General features: G+C 39.9%; 1 protein-coding gene across 1 annotated transcript in view; it reads right to left on the minus strand.

The window, feature by feature from the left end:
- The window catches only part of pkp4 (plakophilin 4), a 144,717-nt gene that overhangs the window by 100,353 nt on the left and 16,523 nt on the right, over positions 1-27,841 (minus strand). The window contains exons 2-4 of the mRNA XM_067987424.1: positions 22,583-22,714; positions 15,317-15,429; positions 6,550-6,584 (exon numbers count right to left, since the gene is read on the minus strand). Coding sequence (XP_067843525.1) covers positions 6,550-6,584; positions 15,317-15,429; positions 22,583-22,633 — 199 coding nt within the window. The 5' untranslated portion in view covers positions 22,634-22,714. The remainder of the gene's footprint in view (positions 1-6,549; positions 6,585-15,316; positions 15,430-22,582; positions 22,715-27,841) is intronic.

Consider the following 27,841-nt stretch of genomic DNA (forward strand, 5'->3'; position numbering starts at 1 on the left):
TGGTCTATACGGCTTAGTGCTACAACGGGAAGCAGCATCTTTACCCACCAAAATATCGGAGTTAAATTTTAAGTATGTATCTAATGAAACCATAATTTTTTTCCCCCCCCACACTGTTTTCAAATTTAAAGCAGCCACATACTTGGGCAATTTTAATCCAGTTTTAGAGACCATGGGGGTGAACTTCCTCAGGGCTTCTTGCACTGAAACCCCATTTGCACATACACATGAAAAGCTCCATCCAACCCCTCCCAATTCTTTCCCTAACCCTATTACTGTCACTGAAGTGTGGGAATAATCCACCCTGTACTTATTCAAACATCTTATGGGATGCTTGATATCAATGCTGAAAGAGAACAATTTTCTTAGTCCAGTTCATTTTTTCCAAAGAGCTCAAAACTACAGAATTCCTTGATTGTGCAATCATATATTTTCCTATCTCCATAGAATTGAAGGGTTTTACTAATTTCACACAAATCCATGTAAATAGAGTGATTTTAGCTGGAGCCCTACAATTAGCTTCAGTACCATGATAGATACAGGAAAAAAAAGTTAAGATCAGGCTCAGCTTTGATGCCCTCTCTGGTTAAATAGCCTGCTGAAACTCGCTATCCAGACTCGCATATGAAGAATGGTCACTTCAGCAAGATCCCACAGGACTGTCAGCGCCCATAGAGCCATACTCAAGCATTTTTGGAATCATACCCAGCATCTTCAAGAGAAAAGGAGCCAAAGCAAGAAAATTGGCACAGAAAAAAGAAAACACAATCAATAGTCATGTAACAAATGTATTGGGTGTGTTTTTTTAAATTCTGCATTTTAATATTAGACATGGAATTTTCAATACATGCTTCAAAGCACTTTTCCAGGGTTAAATATATAATGTTCACAAACAAATCATGGAAAATGCTTTGATCTCTGACTAACATGCAGAGTCACAAATAGAAACAGGACTAGGCCACTCAGCCCCGAGTCAGTTTCGCCATTCAATCAGATCATGGCTGATCCATACCCCAAAACCATTTATCAGTTTTTGTTCCATATCACTCGATACCCTTACCTAACAAAAATCTATCAATTTCAGTCTTGCAGATTTCAATTGACCCACCACCATCCAGTCTACTGGGCAAGGGGGGGGGGAAATCAAGTTCCAGATTTCCACCACCCTTTGTGAAAACTGTTTCCCGATTTCACTGCAAAATGGCCTAGTTCTAATTTTCAGATTATGCCCTCTTGTTCTGGATTCCCCCACCAGAGAAAATAGCTTCTCTATATCTAACCTATCAAATCCCTTTATAATTTTAAACACTCAATTAAAATCACCCTAAATTAACACAAGGGAATACAAGGCTGTACATACCCTATAGAATCCCTTGATCATTTTAAATATCTCGATTAGATAACCTCTCAACCATTCTAAACTCAAGGAAATACAAGCTAAGTTTATGCAACCTGTCCACATATCTGGAACTGACTTGAACACAGCTTCTGAAATGCATCCAACATTCAATGATTTTAAAACACTATTTCAGGTGACTGTGGTCAACTTGAAATAAACAGCGATAACCCTAAAAAATTGTCCATATCCCAGACATGTCAACAGCATTTATCATGGGATCTGCCATTTTGATTCTAGCCAGATCAGGCAGAGCTCAGCTCAACTCTAACATGAGAAGCTCTGGCACTAGTGTGGTAAGGTTCCATTTGTGACGTCTGAGCAACTACACAGGCATTTCTGGTTTGCTAAACCTGCCCGCAATATAAATGAGGCAAATTCAGTACCACACAAACAGATTCATTAAAGAACACTTCCAGAATATAAACAAGAGATCATAATCCAGTTAAACTCCAAATGGCTGGATAACAGAATACAATATTTAATCTCCCTATATCAATCATGAAAAGTTCACGTTAAACATTCTGCAGTAGGATCTCCCAGCTCTATTTCCCTTGCATTGTTTGTACAGCATGTTTCCACAAGAGCATTCAAGCAGACATTAGTATAGGGAAATTATTGAGGGGGCCAGAAAATCCTGATACAGTTTAAGTACAATCAATAGTTTAGTGAAATTTGTATATATATCTATCTGCCCCTTTCCTTTTCCCAAAAATTAATGTTTTCTAAATAATGATAACTGTAAAGTTCTAATTGCCAGGAAATGAACGAAGTTTCTCAAAAGGGGTGATGCAATTTCCAGTGCTCTACAGTGGAATCACACACACACACGAGAATTTTGCCACAGACAGAAAGGATAGGATTGCCAAATTTACACAGTAAATGCTGCTTTTCCTCAACGGTTTACACACATACCTTGCATCAATGTCCAACGTCTCAACAGATCAGTATAAAAATATCTAGCCTGATGCTCTCAGTTATCCATGTACAAAAGTAAATATACAGGAAAAATTTGATTGTGCTCTCAGAACATTATAGCTGAAACTGCAGTGTCATAGTGGTAGACTTTTGCCTTCACTGCCTAGGCAGTAATCTGGCGGAGTGCATCGCCCACAGTTCATAGAACCTGCCTGATTTTTATTGCATTGAAATCAATGGAACAGAAATCAGGCAGGTTCTACCAAGGGCATGCAATCCACCCTGCCAGGTGGTGAAGATAAAAATCCACCCTATCATTTTCAAAGTAGATTTAAAATAAAAACCAATATCCTCATGAAGGATGAGGGCAATTAAACCGTACAAATATAAATGCTATGATATATTTCAAGCTTTTAAAGGAATGTTTTCTAACCACTTCTGGAAGTGCAAACCACCCAACAAATCAAGTTGTATATTTTAAGCAGTCTTATAATTACTAAATATTGTATTAAGTACATACTACTTCAGACTGTATAACCATAAAATTTCTGTTCAAGTTATTTCAGTAACTGAATATTTAGCTATTTGTTGAAACTAATAGAATATTTGAGATACTCATATCATTGTTAACTGCTTCCTCATTAAATGTGTACTCAGTATTTTGTGAAACTTATGTCATGCTGATTGTTCAGATCACATTTTCCAAGCAATGCATACAGTATAATATGCCTAATTTACAACAGGCTAAAGAATTAAAATACAATTCATTTTGTTACTGGACTCAGGTCAATAGTCTTCTGTAGAAGTAGGTCCAAACATCCAGATTTAACCTGTTGAGAGCATCCTTATACTGTTGGCATGACCACAAACTATTTAGTCAATTTAATCTCATTTATTTCTTTCACCTTTGTTGGCTCTTGCTGGAATTCTGGAGCTAACAAGAAAAACTGGTCTGTGTGGAATTATCCAATCTGAGCCAAACTGTGATGGAGTATTGCAATTGCTGTCAGTGTCCTCAAGCTTGGGAGGGGGAAAAAGACTGTAAAACAACATTTTTGCATATGGTATATCTGCCTTTGATTACCTTGTTCCCAGTAAAACTTACACTCTCCCACCTTGGTTGTTCCCAGATATGGTTCCCCCCTCGTCAATCCCTCAAGTTCAATGGGTGCAACTGGTTTAGCCATCCATCGCCAGATCTGGCTGGACCACATCAAGCACTATCGGGCCTTGCGCTCCTCTGCCAAAACCACTCACTAATCCAGGATCAGCCTGGAATGCAAAGATAATCCCTGATTTCTCTTCTCCACTACCAACCATCTCCTTAAATTCCTCTCCCCTGCCTCCTCCAGCAACAAGTGCAAGCAGCTCATGGACTTCCTTGTCACTAAGATTGAGGCCATCTGGTTAGCAGTGTCTACCCCATCCAGTGTCTTCCCCTTTCCACAAAGCCAAGTCTCTCCCAAGGTTCCCCCTGCCATAGCCGTCAACCCCTGTCTTTCTCTAGTTTCTCTCCCATCTCCCCATATGCCCTCTGAGCTGATCTTGTCCATGAGACACACCTCGTGCTTTGCTGACTCCATTCTCACTACTGCTGACCACCCAACCTCCCTTCCTGACCCCCTATGCTAGTTGACACTGTAAATGGTTGCCTCTCCTCAGTTACTACCCACCTCCCTTTCAAACCTGCCATCATCACCTCCCTCCTCAAAAAAAGCCACCAACTGTCTCTGCAAACTACCGCACCATCTCCAAACTCCCTTTCCTCTCCAGAGTCTTTGAACATGTTGTCACCTCCTAAATCCATGCCCATCTTTTCTGCACATCCATGTTTGAATCTCTCTAATCAGGTTTCCACCTCCAGACTCAAATTCCAATACTCTCCTGGCCAGCCTCGCTTCCTCCACGCTCCATAAACTTCAGCTCATCCAAAACTCTCCTGCCTATTATTGTAACCTGCACCTAATCCAACCTCTGCTCGCTGACCAACAATGGCTCCTGATCCCCATACGCCACCAATTTAAAATTCTCATTCTTGTGTTCAAATCCATTCATGGCCTTGCCCCTCAATATCTGTAATCTCCTCAAGCCTTACAACCATCCAATTCACAAGAAGCCAGAGTTGGAGGTCTCTTATGAATTCCCCACTTCCTTTGTCCCATCAGTAGCACTCGTGCCTTCAGCCATCGAGACCCCAAGCTCAGGAATTATCGCCCTAAACCTCTCCACTTCTCTTTTTTCCTTTAAGGCCCTCCTTAAAACTTACCTCTTTGACCAAGCTGTTAATCATCCCTCCTAATATCTCTTTCTTTAGTTCAATGTCAATTTTTGTTTGATTACGCTTCTGAGATCCATGGGATATTTTATGTTAAACGCACTATGTAAATGAAAGTTGTTATATTTTGCTTGTCCAAGTCCTGAAGTCTCTAGTCATGCAAAATATAGCACTGCCTCCTTGAATCTGGAATAGTCTCCCCCAGCTCAGTCATGCTTTAATTTTGATCAGCAGTGCATGTAAATTGGGGGTGCTCTGGCTTTCCCAGGCAATCTACAGTCACTTGCTATTGACTAACACCCAGCTGGTTATGCACAAGAAGTAACTTTCTCCTGTGCTTACAGGAAGGATGGTACAAAAAGTATTAATTTTGCCATATTTTTCATAGGATCAGTGCAATGTTGTAATATAGCAAATACTGATTACAAACTTAACCTATTTTACAGTATCATTTAGCATTCCTGCTCTAATATGCTACTTAGATATAGCTGCACACCAACCAACACGCTGCTCATCAACAACCAACACCAATGCTCCTTGCATACCAAAAGACATCTTGATGCTTTACAGGTGGGGGTGGTAAAGGGAGGGTGGAAAGCACTGGATGCTGCCCGAGTAGGAGGGAAAACAGAAAACATCAAGGGGAAGGAAGGCTGAAAAGCTTGTCAAAGCACATGGTTTTTAGGAGGCTTTCAAAAGCAGAGAGGCAGGTGGATGCATTTAGAGAGCCAGCCTCAGAGTGCAGAGGCATAATCACTGAAAGAGCATCTGGAGGAGATTGTGGAGGTAGAGTGGGATCCGGCAAGGCAGTGAGTTGTCTGAAAGCTAATGCAAGCATCTTAAAGTCAATTTGCTGAGGGATGGGGGAGGCAGATGAGCTAGGCAGGACAAGAGGCTGCAGCATTCTGAATGAGCTGTAATTTGTGGAACAGGAGGCTGGGTAGCAGGGCATTAGGGTTTTTGAGCTTCATGTTGATAAAGTCATAAATTAAGCTCATATGTAAATAGTCATTTGGTTGAAGAATCATATCCCAGGACCAATCACCATTGAGAAGAGGATTGCCTTCTGCCAAGTGGTCATTTATCATAGTCTCAAAAAGTAAGTCAGTAATTAAGTCTTGCATTGTATCCCATAATTATAATTTGCGACATTTAAAAAAAGTAATCAAGTTGCGCCTACTGTGGCTCTTTTGCAAGTTGTAATGATCTGGAATGCATTGGCTGAAAGGATGATGGAAGCAGATTCAATAATAACTTTCAAAAGGGAAGTGGATATATACTTTAAAAGGAAAAATTTGCAGGGCTTTGGAGAAAAGGCAGGGGAGTAGAACTAATTGGACAGCTCTTTAAAGAGCTGGCATAGACACAATGGGCTGAATGGCCTCCTTCTGTGCTGTATCATTCTAAGCTATGGACTGTGAATACATTTAGTAATTAAATGAATCCATCCTTTAGTATCTCTGATGGGAGAAAGATAAATAAAGGTCCACAATGGACCCATGCATTTATGCTAGAAATCAATACAGTGTTACTTGTAATATGGCCAATAGAATCTTGTGAGGACAAAGCAGGTCACCTGTGGCCCTTGACAAATCTGCTGTTCCAAATGGGTTTGTGCCTGCACTATTAGTCCACCTGGCTGTTACACATTCCAAGATTCACTGCTCTTTTCTCTTGTCTTCCAGCAACAGAGAGCAGGGGAACAGTATTCGGAGGCAAAAATATCCCAAACAGCAATATTGAAACTATGGGATCTATCATTCATCATGCAGTTATGTTGGAGCAAAGAGCTGGAGCCTCGATCGTTTCTAAAAAAAATTGTTACAGAATGATGAATGCATGTTACATATACAGAATTCCAACAGTGCAAAATTTAATTTGCAAATCAATCACTTGTATTTATACAAAGATGATAGGAATATGAATAAAATGAAAACTACAAATTACACATTGCTAATACCTGTTGGTCTCCAGTGGAAGGATTTTTCAGTTGAGCTGCAGGGAGAAAGAAAAAAAAGTTATTTCATCTGATTCCAACATTTGTACTGCAACAGGTAAATTGCATTCTCATTTTTTATTTGTTCATGGGATGTGGGCATCGCTGGCAAGGCCAGCATTTATTACCCATCCCTAATTGCCCTTGAGAAGGTGGTGATGAGCTTCCTTCTTGAACTGCTGCAGTCAGTGTGGTGAAGGTTGTCCCACAGTGCTGTTAGGTCGGGAGTTCCAGGATTTTGACCCAGCGACGATGAAGGAATGGCAACATATTTCCATGATGTGGAGATGCCGGTGATGGACTGGGGTTGACAATTGTAAACAATTTTACAACACCAAGTTATAGTCCAACGATTTTATTTGAAATCTACAAGCTTTCGGAGGCTTCTTCCTTCCTCAGGTAAATGTGACATTTACCTGAGGAAGGAGGAAGCCTCCGAAAGCTTGTAGATTTCAAATAAAATCGTTGGACTATAACTTGGTGTTGTAAAATTGTTTACAATATATTTCCAAGTCAGGATGGTGTGTGACTTGGAGGGGAATGTGAAGGTAGTGTTGTTCCCACTGTTCATGCAGTGTACACGTATATTTTTTGACTTTGAAAACATTTACTGAAGTAAGGGTTTCCACTGAACCTTATTGGAGGCTGACCTTTGGAATGTTTTAAGCTCTTTTACATTTTGGGATCATTAGACTCTTTATAAACTTACTTTTCCAGATAAGGAAGCTCCTAACTTTCAAACATCAGAGACATTATTCTTGGTTAGAGAAATACTCTACAGATGCACAAATTATAAAAAACCCAGAACAATGTTCATATCTTTTAATTCTAGATATTGGACAATTCCATTGTGACAACTTACATTTATAAAGTATTTTTGATATCGTAAAATAATTCAAAGAATGGTGGGAGAGGCGAGTCCGGAATAGGACAGCAATGACACAAGAACTTTATGAGGGGAAAGGAAGCTTCCAGGTGTAATGGAGGAAAAGGGGGCATTTTGTCACCCAATGATAGTTGTGTGGTTAGGAGTTGGGTAAGGAGGGGGTAAACGGGTGCAGGTAGTGGCTCTCATGGAGCAGATGAGCTGGATAAGGGGATTGGGAGGGCAGAAATGGAAGTGAAGTTACATTGTGATTTCATGTCAGGGCTGTGAGGGTAGGGGAGGAGATGAATGAGGAAGTTAGAAAGCTTTTCTCCCAAAGGGCAAGGTGGATGAGAGTTATGCCAGTAACTGGAAATGAAGAAATGTGGATTGTTGCTTTCGGAGAACGAGGATCCAAAGTGATGACAGCAGAGGATGCCTCTGGCAGAGCAGATGGATACAATCCTGAGGAAGCTGCAGGAAAGGAGGTCAGCAGGTAAGTAGCAGTGGGTGGTTGGGGGATCAAAAGGGGCATAGTGCAGTAAGGGAGAGAAGTCTTGATGATAGGTATTGCATAAGGGGGACAAGAAGCTGGCGAACAAAAGGGAGGAAAGGTTGTGTCTGTGGTGGCAGCCAAAAATCCACATGCAGTGGACAGCGAAGTTGTTTAAAAAGTTATGTGTACAATACGGATGGCCTATACATGACTATGAAAGTTTATGATAAAGCTCATTGGGATTGACCAACAAAAGTCCAGGCCTAGTAAGCTAGTAGACAGTTGGGGGCAACTTCCTGTGGGTTTAAGGATCTGTCCCCACAAATGCAGTTCCTGGAGAGCTTTACAATGTAGTTCTTTTTGCAGAGTTTTTTTTTTATTTTTTATATTCGTTCACGGGATGTGGGCATCGCTGGCAAGGCCGGCATTTATTGCCCATCCCTAATTGCCCTCGAGAAGGTGGTGGTGAGCCGCCTTCTTGAACCGCTGCAGTCTGTGTGGTGACGGTTCTCCCACAGTGCTGTTAGGAAGGGAGTTCCAGGATTTTGACCCAGCGACAATGAAGGAACGGCGATATATTTCCAAGTCGGGATGGTATGTGACTTGGAGGGGAACGTGCAGGTGGTGTTGTTCCCATGCGCCTGCTGCCCTTGTCCTTCTAGGTGGTAGAGGTCGCGGGTTTGGGAGGTGCTGTCGAAGAAGCCTTGGCGAGTTGCTGCAGTGCATCCTGTGGATGGTGCACACTGCAGCCACAGTGCGCCGGTGGTGAAGGGAGTGAATGTTTAGGGTGGTGGATGGGGTGCCAATCAAGCGGGCTGCTTTATCTTGGATGGTGTCAAGCTTCTTGAGTGTTGTTGGAGCTGCACTCATCCAGGCAAGTGGAGAGTATTCCATCACACTCCTGACTTGTGCCTTGTAGATGGTGGAAAGGCTTTGGTGAGTCAGGAGGTGAGTCACTCGCCGCAGAATACCCAGCCTCTGACCTGCTCTCGTAGCCACGGTATTTATATGGCTGGTCCAGTTAAGTTTCTGGTCAATGGTGACCCCCAGGATGTTGATGGTGGGGGATTCGGCGATGGTAATGCCGTTGAATGTCAAGGGGAGGTGGTTAGACTCTCTCTTGTTGGAGATGGTCATTGCCTGGCACTTATCTGGCGCGAATGTTACTTGCCACTTATGAGCCCAAGCCTGGATGTTGTCCAGGTCTTGCTGCATGCAGGCTCGGACTGCTTCATTATCTGAGGGGTTGCGAATGGAACTGAACACTGTGCAGTCATCAGCAAACATCCCCATTTCTGACCTTATGATGGAGGGAAGGTCATTGATGAAGCAGCTGAAGAGTTTCTCATTCTCTGCTGCTGCTCGGAACCTAGTGGTTGTGTTGTGTGGGTAATCTGATATTAGACAAAACCACTGATGCTCATCAGTTTGGGAATATGAAGTTTCCAATTCAGGTGAAATAATTATCATTTAATATACATACAAAGACTAGCTATGGCACTATGCAAACTGTCCAGACATCTGCAATGATCATTCAACAACTGCAGCCTTAATGTATACTATGACTCCTGCACATTAAACTTCATGCATTGCCAAATATTTATAAGTGGTCATTACCTATTTTACACAACAGTTCAGAATTCTTCAAAAATATATTTTTGAAAACCCATCATTCAATACAGCAAATTCAATTTACTGCCTTGTAAACATTTGTTATGAGAAGCTACAGAATCTATTTATAAAAAATACTTAAATGCAGCATTGGCTTTTCCAATTAAGAGACTGAAAAAGTATGTCTGGAACCAGCAGGGAACAAACTCACAACAAAGCTAAAAGTGTGCACGGCCACCGTCATCACCATCCTTCCGTAAGGAAGTGTGATATGGGCGTGTTACTGCTGCTCAACAAGTTCCATCTCTGACACAAGGTTCGTCATGCATATGAAATGGCTGGAGAAGATTAAGAATCATGAGATCCTGTAATGCACGAAGCCCAGTGGCATTGAGGTAATCTGCATAGTCTCCAGAATGCCAAAAAGGGTCCTGCACAGCAAGCTGGAATAGGGCAAACAAACAGGCTGGACAGTAAAAGATATAAAGAAGCTGTGTAATATCAATGTTGTTCACAGGCAGATGAAATACAGAAATGTGTACAGTACTGCACATGGGAAAAATCAGTGGCACATGTACTCCATTAATGGTGTTGGAATAGCTACGGATGAAGATGAAAGATTCCTAGTTGTCTTCGTAGACTCAACATATCCAACCATTGTAGAGCAGAAATCAACAAAGCCAAAAAGAATGCTGAGCTACATAGCTGGAACTGTAGAATACAAGTCAGAGGAGGTCAAGTTATACAGTGCGCTGGTCATACCACACCTCCAGTACGGTGTCCAGTTCTGGGCACCGAGACTCAAAGGAGATATTCTCACACTGGAGGCTGTGCAGAGAAGATCCACACAACAAATCCCTAGTGTCAAGTAATGAGACAAGACTAGGGAAACTTGGGCTTTTTAAATCTTAAAGAGAAATCTAAAAGGCGAGTAGAAATACAATGCAGTTGTCCACCGTGTGTAGCATGGCCCCAACGCCCAGGGGCTCGGCCAGATAGGCCTGGCTGTCATCGAAGTCCGCCAATCCCTGCTGCTGCAGAAGAATGGCTTCCGCTGACCAGTTTGTCCCAAGGTAGTCCTTGTAGCACGTTATGCCCAGCCTCAACATCAGCGTTCCATTTTCCAGTTTGGCGGAGTGAAAGCGGAATTTGGCTCCGTTGAAGAGCCAGGGCTTTTCCTGACGGCACTGTTGCCAGATGTCGTCGATCTTCTGCTCGTGGCCAAGTAGCACTCGACAAGACAGTAAACAGTATGGAAAGGGTAAACCAATAAAATTACTTTAAATTAAAAACAAGAGAAGGACAAGGGAACACAGGTTAAAACTAGTAAAAGGCAAATTTAGGACTGATATCAGGAAATTCCTTTTCATAGTGATCACTTGGCCAGTTTCCTGGACAGAGCAGAGGAGGCAAAAACCTTGGAATCATTTAAGAAACAAATGGATGCTACAATGTTGGGGGGGGGGGGGGGGGGGGTGGCGGGGGAGGAAAAGAGAAATAGAAAGAGGCGGGTGCATGGGGGACTTTACAGTCTTTCTGGATGAATAAACTGAGGTGGGCCTAAAGGCTTTCCTCATCCATAATTATCTTGTGATCAGTTGAAAAGATCTCACAACTAACTGCACAAACTGTCAGGTGGTGATACTTCAGCTGATTGTGAGCATCAGTGTGTAGATCACCTGAAGGAAAAAATGGCAACGGAAACATCAGCCTGTCAAAATTAGACAGGTTATTTATGTCGGTGAAACATGAAGAACATGTCACTTTCCTATTGGCTTTAATAGTCATTAGCATACCGATTCTCTTTCCAGCAAGGGTAGTGGTATGAAGGACTACCACCAGTTTACTTATAGCATAAAAGTTTTAAACATTGATTTCTGGGAAGATTAAAAGTCTATTTGGTTCTCTACACAATCCCCTTTCCCGAACCTGCAGCATAGAGATCACATTTTATCAATGCTCGAGTACAAACTGATACATTAAAGCCAAAAATAGAATTCTGAAGACAATCAAGGCAAAACATATATAATGTTAAATTATATTACAAAAACAAAATTGAATTTATATAGCAACTTCTTTAGGTATTAAATGCATCCTCCTGTAAATGTGGTGCCCACATGAAAAATGTGTAACAACTGCAATATACAAAGCAGTGTATAATTTTTGCTTAAATAAAATCTAGCTCCAAGGCTGTTACTGTAATATCTCAACAAATATCAATGGCTTGCATAAATGGGTTTATAAAGTACAGCCCTTTTTGAATGTTAGAACTAGAAAATTAAAATTAAATTCCACTTGGGTTTTAATCCTATTTTGTAACTGCATTTCAAAAGATACATCTTTTAAATCTCTACCATTTCTAAATTGTATAATCACAATGATAAATATGCAATATACATTTTAGAAATGATGAATGGCGAGAACCTGATATACGTGATTTTTCAGTCTGTTAATGGACCACAGCCCAGTTGATTCTTTGGTATTCAGACATTACACTAGTAATTCATTCCTTGAAAGAAAAATAACAAGAACCCAATATTTTATTTGCCAAATTTGGGACACTTGTAAACAGCCAAGTTTGAGGCATTCTGAATGAGTATCAGAAACAGATATTTAAATTCAAATTTGAAGTGGACATCCATTTTCTTGCTGGTTTATAAAACTATCCCATTCATAGAGGTCAATTTAACAAACCAGATGTTAAATTAACTGGCCTGTAATTACCTGAATTAACCCTGTCTCCCTCTTTTTGAAAGGTCTGAGATAAGGTCACTTGAACCAGTGTGCACTGCAGATCTGAATAGTCTCATTCTATGCAAGAGAGAAATCAGGCAAACAGAAAGTAAAAGTTGAAACTAGAGAAGAAAATATAATTAAAGCTGTGATGTCAGAAAAAGAACGGAGTAGGGCAGAAAAGGAGAATTTTAGCATTTGCAGCAAGTACATTTATATGTAAAACAGCATTACAACTGTTAACACATGGAGGCTTACTGTGATAATAAAAAAAATTCCTAACTTTTCAATATTCTATTCGTGTATGTACATATCTTACAGAATCCCATTTAATCAGAATCATAGAAAGGTTACAGCACGGAAGGAGGCCATTTGGCCCATCGAGTCCGTGCCGGCTCCATGCAAGAGCAATCCAGCTAGTCCCACTTCCCTGCCCTATCCCCATAGCCCTGCAAATTTTTTTCCTTTCAAGTACTTATCCAGTTCCCTTTTGAAAGCCACGATCGAATCTGCCTCCACCACCCCCGCCCCCGGCAGTGCATTCCAGATACTAACCACGTTAAAAAGTTTTTCTTCATGTCACTTTTGGTTCTTTTGCCAATCACCTTAAGTCTATGTCCTCTGGTTCTTGACCTTTCTGCCAATAGGAACAGTTTCTCTCTATCTACTCTGTCTAGACCCGTCATGATTTTGAATACCTCTATCAAATCTCCTCGCAACCTTCTCTGTTCCAAGGAGAACAACCCCAGCTTCTCCAGTCTATCCACATAACTAAAGTCCCTCATCCCTGGAATCATTCTAGTAAATCTCTTCTGCACCCTCTCCAAGGCCTTCACATCTTTCCTAAAGTGCGGTGCCCAGAACTGCACACAATACTCCAGTTGTGGTCGAACCAGTGTTTTATAAAAGGTTCATTATGACATGTTTTCTGTTCAAATTTAACTTTTAAGAACAGCAGAGAACAGTGCAGACTGAAAATGGGGGTAAATAAAGCATTTTGGAACATAAAGGAACACCCAAGATAGAATTATGTAACTATATGACCCTTCTGTACAGGTAGTTTTTAAGTGACTAAGAATATACAATGAGCTACAATGCATGTTGCAATAACAGCTGATCCACATCAGTTTTCATTTTGGCCAGAAATTGTTCTGGGATTCATTCAGGTATTTAAGGGCAAACAATAATAATTCTGGGCGTCAGGAATTTAAATTATAAGGAAAGTTTAATGATAATGGGCTTATTTATTATGAGATAGCAGATAGTTGGGATCCATGAAGAATGAACAACTTTAATCTGTTCTTAAAAATGGTAATGCTGACATCTGGCTGAGCACTTGTAAGCATTTTCTCCACCTTCAAGTTGTTGTTTAAGATGGGTGCTGCTATCTTTAACTTAGGGCTCAAGAATTGACAAGGAGTGTAGGTATAAGAGAAGCTGTTCATGTGAGAGAGCCAGTCCACCAATTTTTCTGATACAGTTTTACCATAAGTCTAACACAAGATACACACAGAGGTTCCTCCACTCCTGCAATATTAACTAATATCAGTATTAGAAATGACATACAAATGCAGAAGACTTATTGGCCTAGATTGAGGGTTGCTGCAAATGTTACAATAGCTTAGATTTTCTAATTGTGTGTTAAAGAAATAGTCCCACTAAGTTTTAATTGTCAGTGGCAAAACTGCTAATATGATTCTACAACCATCAATTGGTAATAAAATATACTTTTATTTAAAACAATGTTTTATTCACACACATGTGTTGTGCAGGAAGAGACAAGATTCCCTGCATTTGTCCCTGACCCTGGAGAAGATGGTCACCAGCAGTATCTATGTGGTCGCATACTTTTAATTTAGTCTCAAATTATGTAGGATTGCTCTTTTTAAGTAGAATAATATTTACTTCTGTAGATAACAAAGGCATAGTTTGCCATCTGGCATAACTGACTGGATCCTGGATTGCTGCTATTGTTATCCCCCTTTTTTAGTATAAGTATTTTGCAATTCAAGAGTCACAGAAAATATCACTAGGTACTCGTTCAACAGTTTCAGTCATCGTCATCCAAATCATCAAAACAAAATTTAATTCTGCATCAGAAGTAACAGAATACTATGTACAATAATGTACCAGGATACCAGTGATGGCTAGGCTAGCAGGTTTGAGTTGACCTGGTTACAAGAAACTGCTGCTGCCTCTTTGCAACACTCCCTTTATCAATCATATTGCATCTAGGAAGCACTATTAGCTTCAAGCAACGTTAGTTGTAATGGGCTATTTGTTTTTATAGCCCCATTATACACTAATTTTATTGGTCTGTTCTTGATCAGTTTTTAAAATATACAGATTTTAATAACATAATAGATTTATTAATTTGCTTTTGGATATGTTCCACTTCATCCCACCTTTGATGTGGTTAAGATTCTTTAGAACAATGCTGATAGTGCCAATAATTCTGGTCCTAACTTTGCCAGTTGATCAATTGGCTGAGTATGGTCCAGGGAAAAGAATATCTATACGAGCAGTAGGTTCATTCTGAACATAATAAGGACCACATTTAACCAGAAATGTATTCCTTTTCAGTACTTTGTAAATTAGATTTTAAAAGATGAAAAATCTGTTCAAACAACTCAATTTGTTTCATAGCTAGGAAATCCAAAATTTAAAAAGTGAACTCAACAAGGAGATGACCTGTTATTAAAAACTCCAACAACACAATCCATTGTATAAATGATGGGCTAGCATATTATTTCAATATGAACATGTATAGTACATTAGGATTACAAAAACCTATTCAGATAGCTCAAAATTGATTTTGATGTACAGAATCAACAAATGGTAATGTGTAATATGATCTAAGTGATATTTATGCAAAGTATGTTCTTTCACAAAAAAAACTAACACAAATTATGAATGAATAGAAAATATATTATTTCATTTTGAGAGATATATTTGTAAAGGGAAGAGTGCAGCCAAGGTTGGTATACTCAGGTCATCTAATAATAAATAAAAACACAGGCCTGTACCTGATACTGGCGACGCTTGGCGATTCGGTTCCCAGCTTGCATCTTTCTAGCTGATTTGCAACAATCTGCCGTTCCAACTCAAGCTCTCTTGTAAGTCTTTCAAACTGGAGCTCCTGCAGCGAAGGGAAGAGACAGTAAATGTACTGGGTTAGCAAATTATATTAAATACAAGAAGATTCAACTCTGCTGCATGTCAAAAAGTAGTTTTATTTTGCTTTAAATAGCTGTAACCTACTTTGTTAAGATGTAAAAAAACAGTTCTCTCCCATCTTGCCCCTCCCACTCATTACCATCAAGGTCTATAGCTTGTGAAAAAATAAATCTTTCCCCTTAGGAGATTGTTCAGTAGGAACTCTACGGCCCGTTTCAGTCCTTATCTCAATGTCTTAGTTTCTTGCATACAGATCTTCAGAGACCCTTGCATTAGATCTACAGCCATTTACTAAAGATCTCGCACACGTACATCTCAGCAATCGTTCCCAGATTTCCAACAATTACTCGTATTGCAGCATGCAGTATATGACACGGTGGCTCAAGCACACAGTTCCTTCAATTCTGCCTTTAACTGAGAAAAAGATGATGCATCATCTACCATTCCCTAATGTGTTTTTCTCAGTATGCCCAGCAATTTCATTTCCATTTATTTTCAGTGCACAAATTAGCTAAAATGCACAGCTAACATACCTGTACTTATGTTACTGTGGTGAGCGCTGCCCATTATCTTTTTTTATTTCAGGAGAGCGAGAGAGAGAGCGAGCGAGAGCGAGAGCGAGAGAGACAGAATGAGAATTCTCTCTCAGTTCTATTGGCCAGATTCAGCAGCATAGCTTTACATCATAATAGCACCCTTACCCAGCAAAGCTGATCACATGTAAACTGTGCTGGAGAGAGAGGAAAACACAGAAAACTGTGCTTTACCATCTGAAGATGCTGTTAATGTAGGGTACCACAATCAATAGGTATCAGAAAGCAATGTGCACTGTTTCAGGGAATCCATCAGTCACACTTAATTAAATGTAACTGTTGCCTAGCAATTTAGCAACACCATCTACAAACACTCCTCTTTTTATGTACAGTATAGTATGTTTTCATACACACTGGGTAAAGACATACATTAGCATGTAAAATGCTGTAAGCTCAACCAATTCAAGGCAATTAAGATTTAAATTCACTGAATATATAGTTTCTTTTTTTAAAAAAACTACTGTGGATTTAACTCCATTTTGTTAGATTAGATTAAATCAGTTCTGGACTGTAAAAGCTTTATACTCAGTCTTGTTAGCCGACAGTTTTACTTAAAGTGCGATTAGTTTTTGGGATTCTCTAAGGTGAGCTCATAATCCCTCACAGCTTTCAGTACAAGAAGACGACCATTAAGAGAGAATTTGCTTCTGCACAATATTATGCGTATTACTTTGGAGAAAGGTTATTTTGCGCAAGACCTGAACGTGATGACTACTATGTTTTAGATATGGTACATGTCCTTGTGGAATTGCAAATCATACTATGACTAATATACAACTTTTATTTCACAGCCCATCCCCACTTCTGAATAATCAGTTCAACTATTTGGTAAAATTTACCTTCAAATTTCTAGGATAAGTTTGGATGCTAATAAAAGTAGATTAATAAAAAAAATAGCTAAAGTAGCAGTAATATTTAGTCAATTAAAAGCATGTCCACTTCTTCACATTTTTTGAAAAACAAAGCATCTGCTCAAATTGTAGAAATCTAACCAGATTATTACATAAAATGTATCAGCATTTACTTTTTTTTGTCATTTATTGGATAGCCTTCTGTAGACATTTGGTATTGTCTATACTGATTAGATCATGTACAAATCAAATCTTCACTTAACCACTTTAAGGGCGATGTCAACGTACATTTACTCTAAACCGGTATACAAATTACTGTACCTTTCTGATGTACAATGAACTACGGGTTAAATTCTGCAGCCCCATGCACAAGACTGCTGCTGTGACAACCAGAAGAAAGCCAATATCTCATTAACCATATTTTTATCCATTCAGTACAAGTGTAGCTTGCAGCAAAAGGGTACACATATTTGTATACTTACACAATTCTGCTGCCAACTCAAGCTACTCAAATTCCAACTAATTTTAGAGAAATGCTAACTCCCAGCAACATTTTATTCACTCATTTACTTTAAGTAAACAGCAGGAATCAGCTGATGGAGGCAGTTTCAAATACCAAAGAAGGTGTGTCCCTATTGAATAAATCCAGCATTCACATTGAAGAGGAAATCAACTGAAATTACTTATAAATGAACCACAATGTTTGAAAAGGTGTGCATGTTTAAACAGAAAAATACAAAATTCTGAACTAGAACAAAAATCATAGGTAACCTTAACTAACTTAGATTTTTTTTTCTTTCCAAACACATTAACATTAGTGATCAATAGAATTAATGACAAAAGATTACAATACAGTAGAAACTGCAGCTGGACAAGTCCAACTGAAATTCTGCCACTTGATGAAAGGACTTTATTCTTTTCACCGTAGAAGATTATGTCCTTCCTGCACATTCAATAATTTTGATTAGCAGAGTAATGCTCATGTAACTTTGGAATAAAAACAAGAAATTGGTATTAAATAAATAGGGCTTTGAATTTGTGAAGTAAAACAATGCTTGCAGTCATTACTGCTGTATAATTCTAAATAATCCCATCATGAATTAATAATGCATGAAGATGTTAAATTCAGAGAGTCAGACGTGTTGAGCCAAATGACCTTTTCCTAAAAATTCTTGTTCATGAAAAATAAAAACTCTGGTGCATCAAGTGTTTTTGAATTTGTTTGAGTTTTTTTTTGTGATGAAAATTTTCAACTGGACAATGTAGGAATTTTAGGGAAAAAACCATTTGATTAAAAGTCTATTGTTGTGAAGCACTGCAAAATAATGCATGGGCAAAGAAACTTGCTCACTATACTATAATAACAGAAACCATATGTTTATACTGCAACTTGGGTTACTGGAAAGTGGTTTCAGCTTCTCAGTAATTCTAAAGTTCCAGTACAATTCTGAATTTGGATCCTAATTTGACTCTGCAGTGTGATACCAACTGGGCTAGAAACTGCACGGAATACAAGTCCAGTATAGTGTTAAACAAGATTCTTAAAGTACTCAGGGAATCCTCCTAGATACTTATAAACTTCTCAAGGGCATATTTAAATATATTGAAAGTACAGAGCAGACAGTCCCAATGGTACTCTCAAAACATTTCACATTTAACAGGCGGGAAGAGAGTTCTGCAGTCAAGTAGCATAAACAAGACACTGCTAGCTGTAAATGAATACCATTGCTACCAGTCTCAGGTTGGTAGCTAAAACATAGTTGCACCCTGAAGTCCTGATGTCAACCAAGACAATAGTTAGAGCTCAAATCACACTAGATTTTTGCCCAGTTTATACTGTCAATTGCAAACCGAAAATTTCTGAATTTCCTATATAATTGACTAAGATTTTACCAGGAAGCAAATCTCAACTCCTGCAGATTCAGGTCATTACAAGATTTATATTTTATTATAAAGTTTTGATGTCAATTGGATTTCAATCACTTTGGTGAAATCAGTGGAGATATCCAGTGAATTGTGCATGCTTGATACGGGAGTGCAATCTGAGCAAGTTTGTAATTCAATACAAGTAAAACTGCTGCAAATTACTTGAAATGCAATGGGTCAACAGGAATTCAGCTGGCTGCGTCCCTGTTCACCTCATTCTGAATTACGACTACATGACAGCCACTGCACCTCAAAGTAATTTAGGGCATATAAAGTTTTGAGATGTGATCAGGCACTATATACACAAGTTTTTCTTTCAATATAGAATTGAGCTTAATATTTATACTGACTAAGGTTAACTTATTAATCTTAAGTTATCCCATCTGGGAAGAGGGAGAAAACTGGCTAAGGAAGAGTTTCTTCCTTAACCATCTTAATGCACTTCTTGGCAATCACTAAGAATGGGCTAGTCTCCCTTGCTCCCAAGTAGGATAGCGTGACTTACAAGTGGAAAAAAAACTTGGGGTGTGAAAAAGGCAGGAGTTAAGAAAAAAGTATTAAAACATTACTCATTGCAAGATTTGCAAGCTTCATTATAATTAACTTTGCCTGAAGTCTGGAACACCAGGAGTACAAATCAGAACAGATATAAATAAAATATCAAAGTTTGGAACCTTTATTACAATTCTGGTTCAATTCATGGTTGGCAATTCTCTGAAATAGTCTCTGAGGTCTACTGCATATCTTCACAGGTTCAGGAAAAGAGCAGTAACACCATCTTTGGGCAACCAAACAATTTTAGTTACCCTAAATAATCAAAGAAGCAACCAAAAAATTACCAGAGGTAATCCCTGGTAGTTACAACCTCAGCACCTGAAGGGAACCAGTCACTGTTTTGCTGCCACTTATGTTTCCACTTCAATGTTCCAAAGTACCCGAGCTCTATCTTCCCTCCCATCTCCATCCAGGCCCTCTCGAGTACATTTTGTTCATCAGACCTACCTCCTGCTCCCTCAGCCCCATTCTCAATAAACTACTGAGCACCCAACTTTCCTTCTTGGCCCCAATACTAGCCAACATTGTAAATGGCTCCCTTTCCTCAGACAGTGACCCTTCCCTTTCAAATTCTCCCTCTTACCACACTCCTCAAAAAATCCCCTTACCCTCGCAAAATACCAGCCAATCTCCAACTTCCTTTTCCTCTCCAAAGTCCTTGAATGTGTCACTTCCCAGGCCTGTGCCATTCTCTACAACGCCCCATATGAATCTCTCCAATTGGCTTTCTATCTTTCCCACAGCATCAGAATTACCCCAACTAAAGTCAGGAATGATGTTCTCTGTGACTACGGTACATTATCCTTCCTCAGCCGCTTTGCACTCTGACACCGATTGCATCATTCTCCTCCAACGTCTCTCCTCTGCTGTCCAGTTTTGAGGCTGCCCTTACTCTTACCTATCCAATTGAAGCCATAGAATCTCCAGCACTGGCTTCTCTTCCCACCGTTGCCACCTACATCCCCATCTATCTGCTATCCTTTGGAGACAAGGGGGTCAGCTTCCACGAGTACGCTGATCTCCACCACCTCTCACCCCCTCCACTGCCTCTGCCGTTTGACTGCTTGTCCGACATCCTGTCTTGGATGAGCCACAATTTGCTCCACTAAACATTGGGAAAACCAAAATCATTCTCTTTGGTTCATGCTACAAACTTCAGATTCCATATACTCTCCATCACAAAGGCTACTTACTTCCAACCTCCTGCCTGCGCCCCTACCTCAGCCCATCTGCCGCTGAAACCCTTATCCACATATTGGACACCTCCAGACTGCTATTGCAATCTGTCCTGGCTGATATCCCATCCTCCACCCTCTAAACTTCAGCTGCTCATATCCTATCCTATACCTCCTAGCTTGCCCACCACCAGTCTTTGCTGATCTACAATGGCTTCCTGTCCCCCAATGCCTCAGATTAAAAATTTGCAATCTTGCGCTTAAATTCCTTCATGCCCTTGCCCCTCCATATCTGTAACTTCCTCTAGTTCTACAATCCATCCCTCCCCAACAAAAAACTGTTCCTCCTATTCTGGTCGCTTGTGCATTTCCCCTCCCGTTGCCCCACACTTTATAATTCTCTCCCTAAACCCCTTCACCTCCCTCTCATTCTTTAAGGCCCTCTTTTAAACCCACCTCTTTGACCACGGTTTTTGTCACTCCTCCTAATATCTGCTTATTTGGCTAGGCATCCATTTTTGTCTGATTACTTCTCGGAAGTGCCTTGAGACTTTTTTTTAAAAAAACATTAAAGGTATTAAATAAACGCAAGTTGTTGATGATGATGATGATGATTCTTTAATTTAATTCTTTAATGTCAAGTCCAACAATTAAACCTGATGTGTCCAGGTCTTTTCAACACAGCCAGGAAGAGTAACCACATACTATGTAAATACCTGCACAAGAATACACAAAATTTTAGCTCTTCCAGGAGTGCTATGGAAAAATCCACTACTTGGAAGTGGCACTAAACTGACAAATCCACATTGGTGGTGGTGGTGATGAGTTAAGTTGCTGGAGCAGTTGCCTGGCTGCTACAATTTCTCTCATCCTCTTCAGAATGGGGAAGGGAGGAGGATAATCTTCCAGCTGTTGCTAGCTGTCCATTCACCAATGGAAAATTTGCTTATGTCAGATAAATTAAGCCAGCTGATCTATGTTCAGGCTCACACAAGAATGGCCTCTTTGCTGAAGTATCAGAAAACTGCCAGTACCCACAGAATCAAAACACAGTATAAATCACCAATTTCAGGCAAGATAGGGTGAGACACAAATGAAAATAAACAAAAAAGGTAGGAAATTTTTATACAGCCAAAAAAGTGATGCAATTTAGTGTAGGTAAAGGGAAAACCACAATGCTGGAATTCTGAACTAGAAACAGGAAATGCCAAGTCAGTCAGCATCTGAAACAGAAATATGTTAATGATTTAAGTGCAATCCTCCCTCTGATGCTGACTGACCTGTAAATTTCCAGTTTATATTTAGTCAGGGATTTGACAAACACGATGCACACACTTTTCACTTGATAGAATATTCACACCAAAGAATGCCACCTGATAATTTTAAGGAAATTTCCCAGTTTCACACAACTGTATCATTGGAAGTCTTCCCAGATTTGCATACTATGGCACACAGATTAATATTAGTCAAATCTATAGCACCTACAAGCTAACAGCCTGCATAGCAATTAACTATAATCAGAAACTTCTATCCTCCTGGACACATTCAGTATATTCCATTCTAAAAGTACAAACTTGCTTCACTGCACTTCTACAGCAGACTTCACACAATAATAAATTCTACAGAAAACTTTAAGAATACTTTTATTGTTATTCCAAGCTTCTTTCTCAATGAAAGAACACCAGCTCAACAGGTACATGCTACAGCTCAGTACCTGTAGTGTAAAGAAATGGTTACAGTGAGACATCACACTTTGGTCAACAGCAATAATTTTTTAAAAATCCAGCAGACTAACCAGTAAATTAATTTTGATCATTTCCAAATGAACTGGAAATTTGAATGATTAGAAGCAATTACATACACGTGATAGTAGAACTGAAACTTACCAGTACTATGTCTACAAAACTGAATTATCCAGAATATGATAATGCATGAGGATCAAAATTGAATGTCCTTCCATGTTCAGAACATAGAATGTTAAAATGATTAAGCAGAATTATGTTTAACTACTGTACCTGTTCTTTGACTGAAGCCAAAATGGTGGTTGCTGTGGTCTCAGACTCCATGGTTAGATCAGTGGGAGGCTTCCCACGTGGGCAGCAGCCCCTACTCCATCAATGGGAACTTGTCAGGAGCTGGCATGTTACCTAAATAAACAAAAAAAAGTTTAATCCTTTGCAAATAGTCTTAGCTACCATTTTTCTGGTAATCATGTCTGGACAAGCATGTGTATTTTTTAAAAAGCAATTCATTTAACAGGACAGGCTCTCTCTCTCTCTCTCTCTCTCTCTCTCTCTCTCTCTCTCTCTCTCTCTCTCTCTCTCTCTCTCTCTCTCTCTCTCTCTCTCTCTCTCTCTCTCTCTCTCAACAGCCTCTCCCCCAGAACACGAAAACACTTGAAAGAAAACACATTTGAACAATCCATAATCATAGTAATTCCAACACAAAGGAGGGCATTCAACCCATCATGCTTGTACCAGTGCTAGACCTTCAACTGGTGTAATCTGCTCTAATGCCATTTCCCTATATTCGCTCATTCTTCCTATTCAAGTACTTATCCAATTCCACTTTAAATGTTATAGTGTCAATAGCCACCTGTGGTAAAGCAGTCAATTTTTAATAGCCATAATACTACAGATGCTTGAGACATTCAGGCCAGTCAGCATCTGTGGAAAGCTTAGGTGAGTTAATATTTCAAGTGCAGACCCTTTGTCCGTTCTGATGAAGGGTCTACACCTGAAACATTAACTCATCTGTTCTCTCTGCAGATTTCTCTAGCATTTCCTGTTTTTGTTCTCAGAAAAAATAATTCTAATTCTCCATGTTCTTCCGGTGATAATCGTGAATAATGCCTGGTTATCGATAAGCCAACTAGTGGAAGCAATCTTTCATTGCTTACCCTCTTAAGCCAGTATTATAATTTTGAGATCCTCCTTTACCACCCCCCCCAACCCGCCTTTCCACCTTTACCCCAGTTGGGGGGGGGGGTGGTCCCCAATTTTTTTTTTAAAAAAACATTCCTAAATAACTACCATTTAAATTAAAACCCAGAATTTTTTTCCTCTTGAAATGCTACCGAGTTCAAACTTTGAACTTTTTTCCATCAAGGCACTTTGGCACTATACGAGTGCAGCCGATGGAGGAAGGTACCATATAATCATACCCAGTCACTCTCAATCAACTGCACTCCAAAAAGTAACCAACCAACTTTTCCCAATGCCATTGTGAACCCATGAAAATCTGATTCTAGTATTCTGCTATCTGGATAATGGTACCAGTTTTACCAACTTCAGCACAGGAGCCAATGCAAGGATGTTACTCTCCCACAACCCAAAATATATAAAAATGCCTTCATAATCTCGTTACTGACACAATGCAACAGCAAAACAAGTCACTGATAATGGCCATCACCTCAAGTATTCCCGATTTATGGAGTGGAGATGCCGGTGATGGACTGGGGTTGACAATTGTAAACAATTTTACAACACCAAGTTATAGTCCAACGATTTTTATTTGAAATCTACAAGCTTTCGGAGGTTTCCCCCTTCCTCAGGTAAGGAGAAAGACAAAGTGAAGCTGCAGCCTCAGTACAACCACAATACAGACATATAATTTTGTCACTGCACACCTCATCTACAAACCTATAAAGAATGCATACACAACTGAAAAAAACAGGCCCCAGCACTCAACCATCTTCCAAGTCCTAATGTATGCTAACTATCAGCATTTTGGGAGTCCAGTCAGCATGCCAAGTGCTTGCTCACAAAAATCAGCACTGATTAGGCCTTTTAGTGGTGTTTACCTACTGCCAGACAATATTCCAGTCTATTGTACGACAAAATGCACATTCCTCCTCAGATTTAAAGAACACAAACACTAGGTGCAACTTGATTACATGACAAGTGGTACAGTTGGCTGCCAATACCTTGTAGTATACAGAACAATGCAAGCAAAGCACACAACTTGTAAGAACAAACAAACTTCCATTTATAATGCACCTTTCATGACCTCAGGGTGCCCCAAAGCATTTCACAGCCAATTAAGTACTTTTTAAAAAAAAAAGTATAGTTGCTTGCTGTAATGTAGGGAAATATGGCGTACACAGCAACGTCCCTTAATATAAATGAGATAAATGACCAGATAATCTGTTTTTAGTAATGATGGTTGAGGGATAAATATTGGCCAGGACATCAGGAAAACTCCCCTGCTTTTCTTTGAATAGTGCCATGGGATCTTTTACATCCACCTGAGGGGACACGCGGAGTCTGGTTTAATGTCTCATTCGAAAGACAGAACCCGAACAGTGCTGCACACCCTCGGTATTGCACTGAAGTTTCACCTTAAAATTATGTACATGTGTGTGGACTTGGGCTTGCACCCACAACCTTCTCACTCAGAGGTGACAGTACTACCACCAAGACATGTAGAAGCCTTGATAAACTAACAAACTCATCCCCTTTTTCCAATTGTTCAAAAGAGCATTAACATGCAATAATTCTTCAATCCCCTAGTGTCTGGAAAGTTGTAGAATTGCTATTAAGCTTAATAAGCCACGAATACTGAAATTCTTGTTTGTTAGTTTTAGCAAAATTAAAGATGTGAATAAAGGTGGTGTATTGGAAGCAGAATACAATAATGGACTATACCTCCAAGTTTAGTTCTGACATTTTATTCAGTGCAATTCCAGCAGTTTGGAATAGTACTCTGCAGGGCGCAGCAAGTACATTTTCTCACTAGAGAGAATTTATAGAAACAAGAGCGAAGATTTATGAAGTGCTGACTCATTTTGAGGAACTATGAACACTGAGGAGCTTCTGACAGACAGGGAACAGGCAAATGCAGTTCCCATATTAAAAAGGGTGAAAGAGCCTTTGACCTAAGCTCAATAACTGGAAAATTAATGGAATTAATAAATCAGATGTAGCATGGACATGAAAATAAACTAATGACAGCCAATGCACTTCAGAAAGAGGAGATCTTGCATGACCAACTTTAGACTGTTTTTTGAAAACACCGAGAGGTGACATTCCAAGTTGATTGGGGGGAAGGAAGGGGTTACATGGCATGGTATACTAGGCCACAAGAGAAGCAAGGGCAATGGGCTATGAATCCAAGACTTGGATGTATATTAGTAATGAGCTAAAAGCAAAACAAAGCAATTATAAAAGAGAAATAGGTTGAAATGGGGATCGGGGGAGAAAATATATTAGCATGGCGACCAAAGGGACTGTGCAGGGCCCCCTCTTGTTTATGGTATACATAAAATGACCTGGATTACAGCTTCAGTGCAACTTAGTGGTCAAGGGATGAGGAACAACTGGATTATCAGCAGTTCTTTAACCTCAAAGAAAATTCTCAGTGGTGACCTTCTAGGAGGTGCACTAGACAATTAACATGCTAGACAAAGTAAACCAAGAACAATACTTCCAGATATGCCAGGGCAAATGTAGGAAAGAGAACCAACTAAGCTCAGAGGGTGATCATCGGCTCAGAAGGGTGGCTGAGGTCAGGACACTGAATTCATTTAACAGTTAGCTGTTGTAATGGAGGGTTGGAAGGGCTGTTCAGGAAGGGTGAAATAAAATGGGCCAAAAGGGTTGAAACTATTTTGTGACATACATACTCCAGCTGCTTGCAACACTAGAGTGCTGAATCAACTGTTGCCCTGAACTGTCAGATTAATATACTAATGCCTGATTAGAAAAATGCAACCGCTATAGACAGGAGTTAGGAGGAATAGCTTGAGGTAACCATTGTATGTACTCTAAAGGGTCGCCAGGAAGGGTAATTGATGCCGGGATACTTAATGCATTAAAGTGCTGTAGTGAGAAACTGGTAGAATTAGTATCAAGGAAGGATGAGATCAAATGGGTTGCAGGGCCTTCTTCATCTGAACCGATCTTTATTATTTTACCCAGTTATTTTGCTGACATGCACATGTTACTCAATTTTGGACAGTGATGCTATGTTTTCTGCAGACTCCAAAATATAAGTGAATGAACAGCATGAAACTGTGTAGTGGTGCTGTTGTACTTAAGTCTTGCAGATGTCTTTGTCCCTTGTCCTTGGTGTACTTCTTGCTTTTTGTGCCTGTATCCTATTGCCATGCACTCCCCCATTGGGAGTACCACTGCCAGGCAGCTGCACAGCCAAATGGCTAGTTATATAGACTTGGGGTCTGATAGCCATGTCTGCAGCCAACACCTGCATCAGTGCTTGATATGTCATTTGTTGGGAGTTGCTATGGACTTATTGCTTTGAGATGGTACCTACTCTCATTTGTGCAGGGCAATGTAATGTGCAGAACTGCCACTGACATGAATGTCAACTGGCTGCTGCAGAGCATTTCCTCAACGCCCACCAATCTGAACACAGAAGTGGGCATCTGAGGTGTCTACACGTCCCTTATGATTGCCTGTAACTGTTGGCTAAGAGAGTTGAAGACAGTTACATCTGCTTCTTTTGAGCCAGGCCTCAAGGTCATTATAGCAGCAGTGGGAACATTCATGAAAGGTGCTCAGATTGCAACTATGAAATCTGTAATGGAGGGTGCCCCTGCAGAAGCTACTGGTGTTGCCACATGCTAAATGGCAGACAGCAGTACAGATATATGCAAGGAGCCAAGTGTCTGTTCAATGGAAATCAACTGCTGTACCAGCCTCTGTTTCAAAGTAGGTCCATAAAGGTGTGCATCCCTGTAACTATGAGAAGGGCATTTTTCATATCAGACCTCCAGCCTACACCACTGGCCTCTCAACCACATCTTCTACCCTGTCAGCACCAACCCCTTCTAAACCCTCCTGAACATCACTTATGTAATTGCTTCAATGCATGCACATCCATGTTGGTGAGCAAACTACTAACATTCACTTTCCAAGCTCACAAATGAAGTATGGCTATGTGAAGAATTACCAAGGCTACTAGCTGCTTGTGCCCATGGAACTGTATTCCACTATGAGTCATTGCCTTGGGGGAGCGGCAGGAGAAGGAACTGGAAAAAACAATTCACCATCCAAAGAATAAGAATGAATTTAAAAAAACACAAATGAAATAATCACCAAACATGATTGGATAATAACTCTCATTTCAAACCGTTCTGTTAGATATATATTATTGACAGAGCAGGAAAATGTTTAAAGGAGGCCAAGTTTTAATCCCACACAGGGATACAGTCCTAACTGCATTATGAAACCCAAAAGGTTTGTTATTATCAGTTCTCATGCTTATTAAGAATTTGTTGACCACGCAGCTGTCAGACATTTGCATGATTTTGA

Source organism: Heptranchias perlo, chromosome 7 (assembly GCF_035084215.1).
Source record: "Heptranchias perlo isolate sHepPer1 chromosome 7, sHepPer1.hap1, whole genome shotgun sequence".
Classification (NCBI taxonomy): Eukaryota; Metazoa; Chordata; class Chondrichthyes; order Hexanchiformes; family Hexanchidae; genus Heptranchias; species Heptranchias perlo.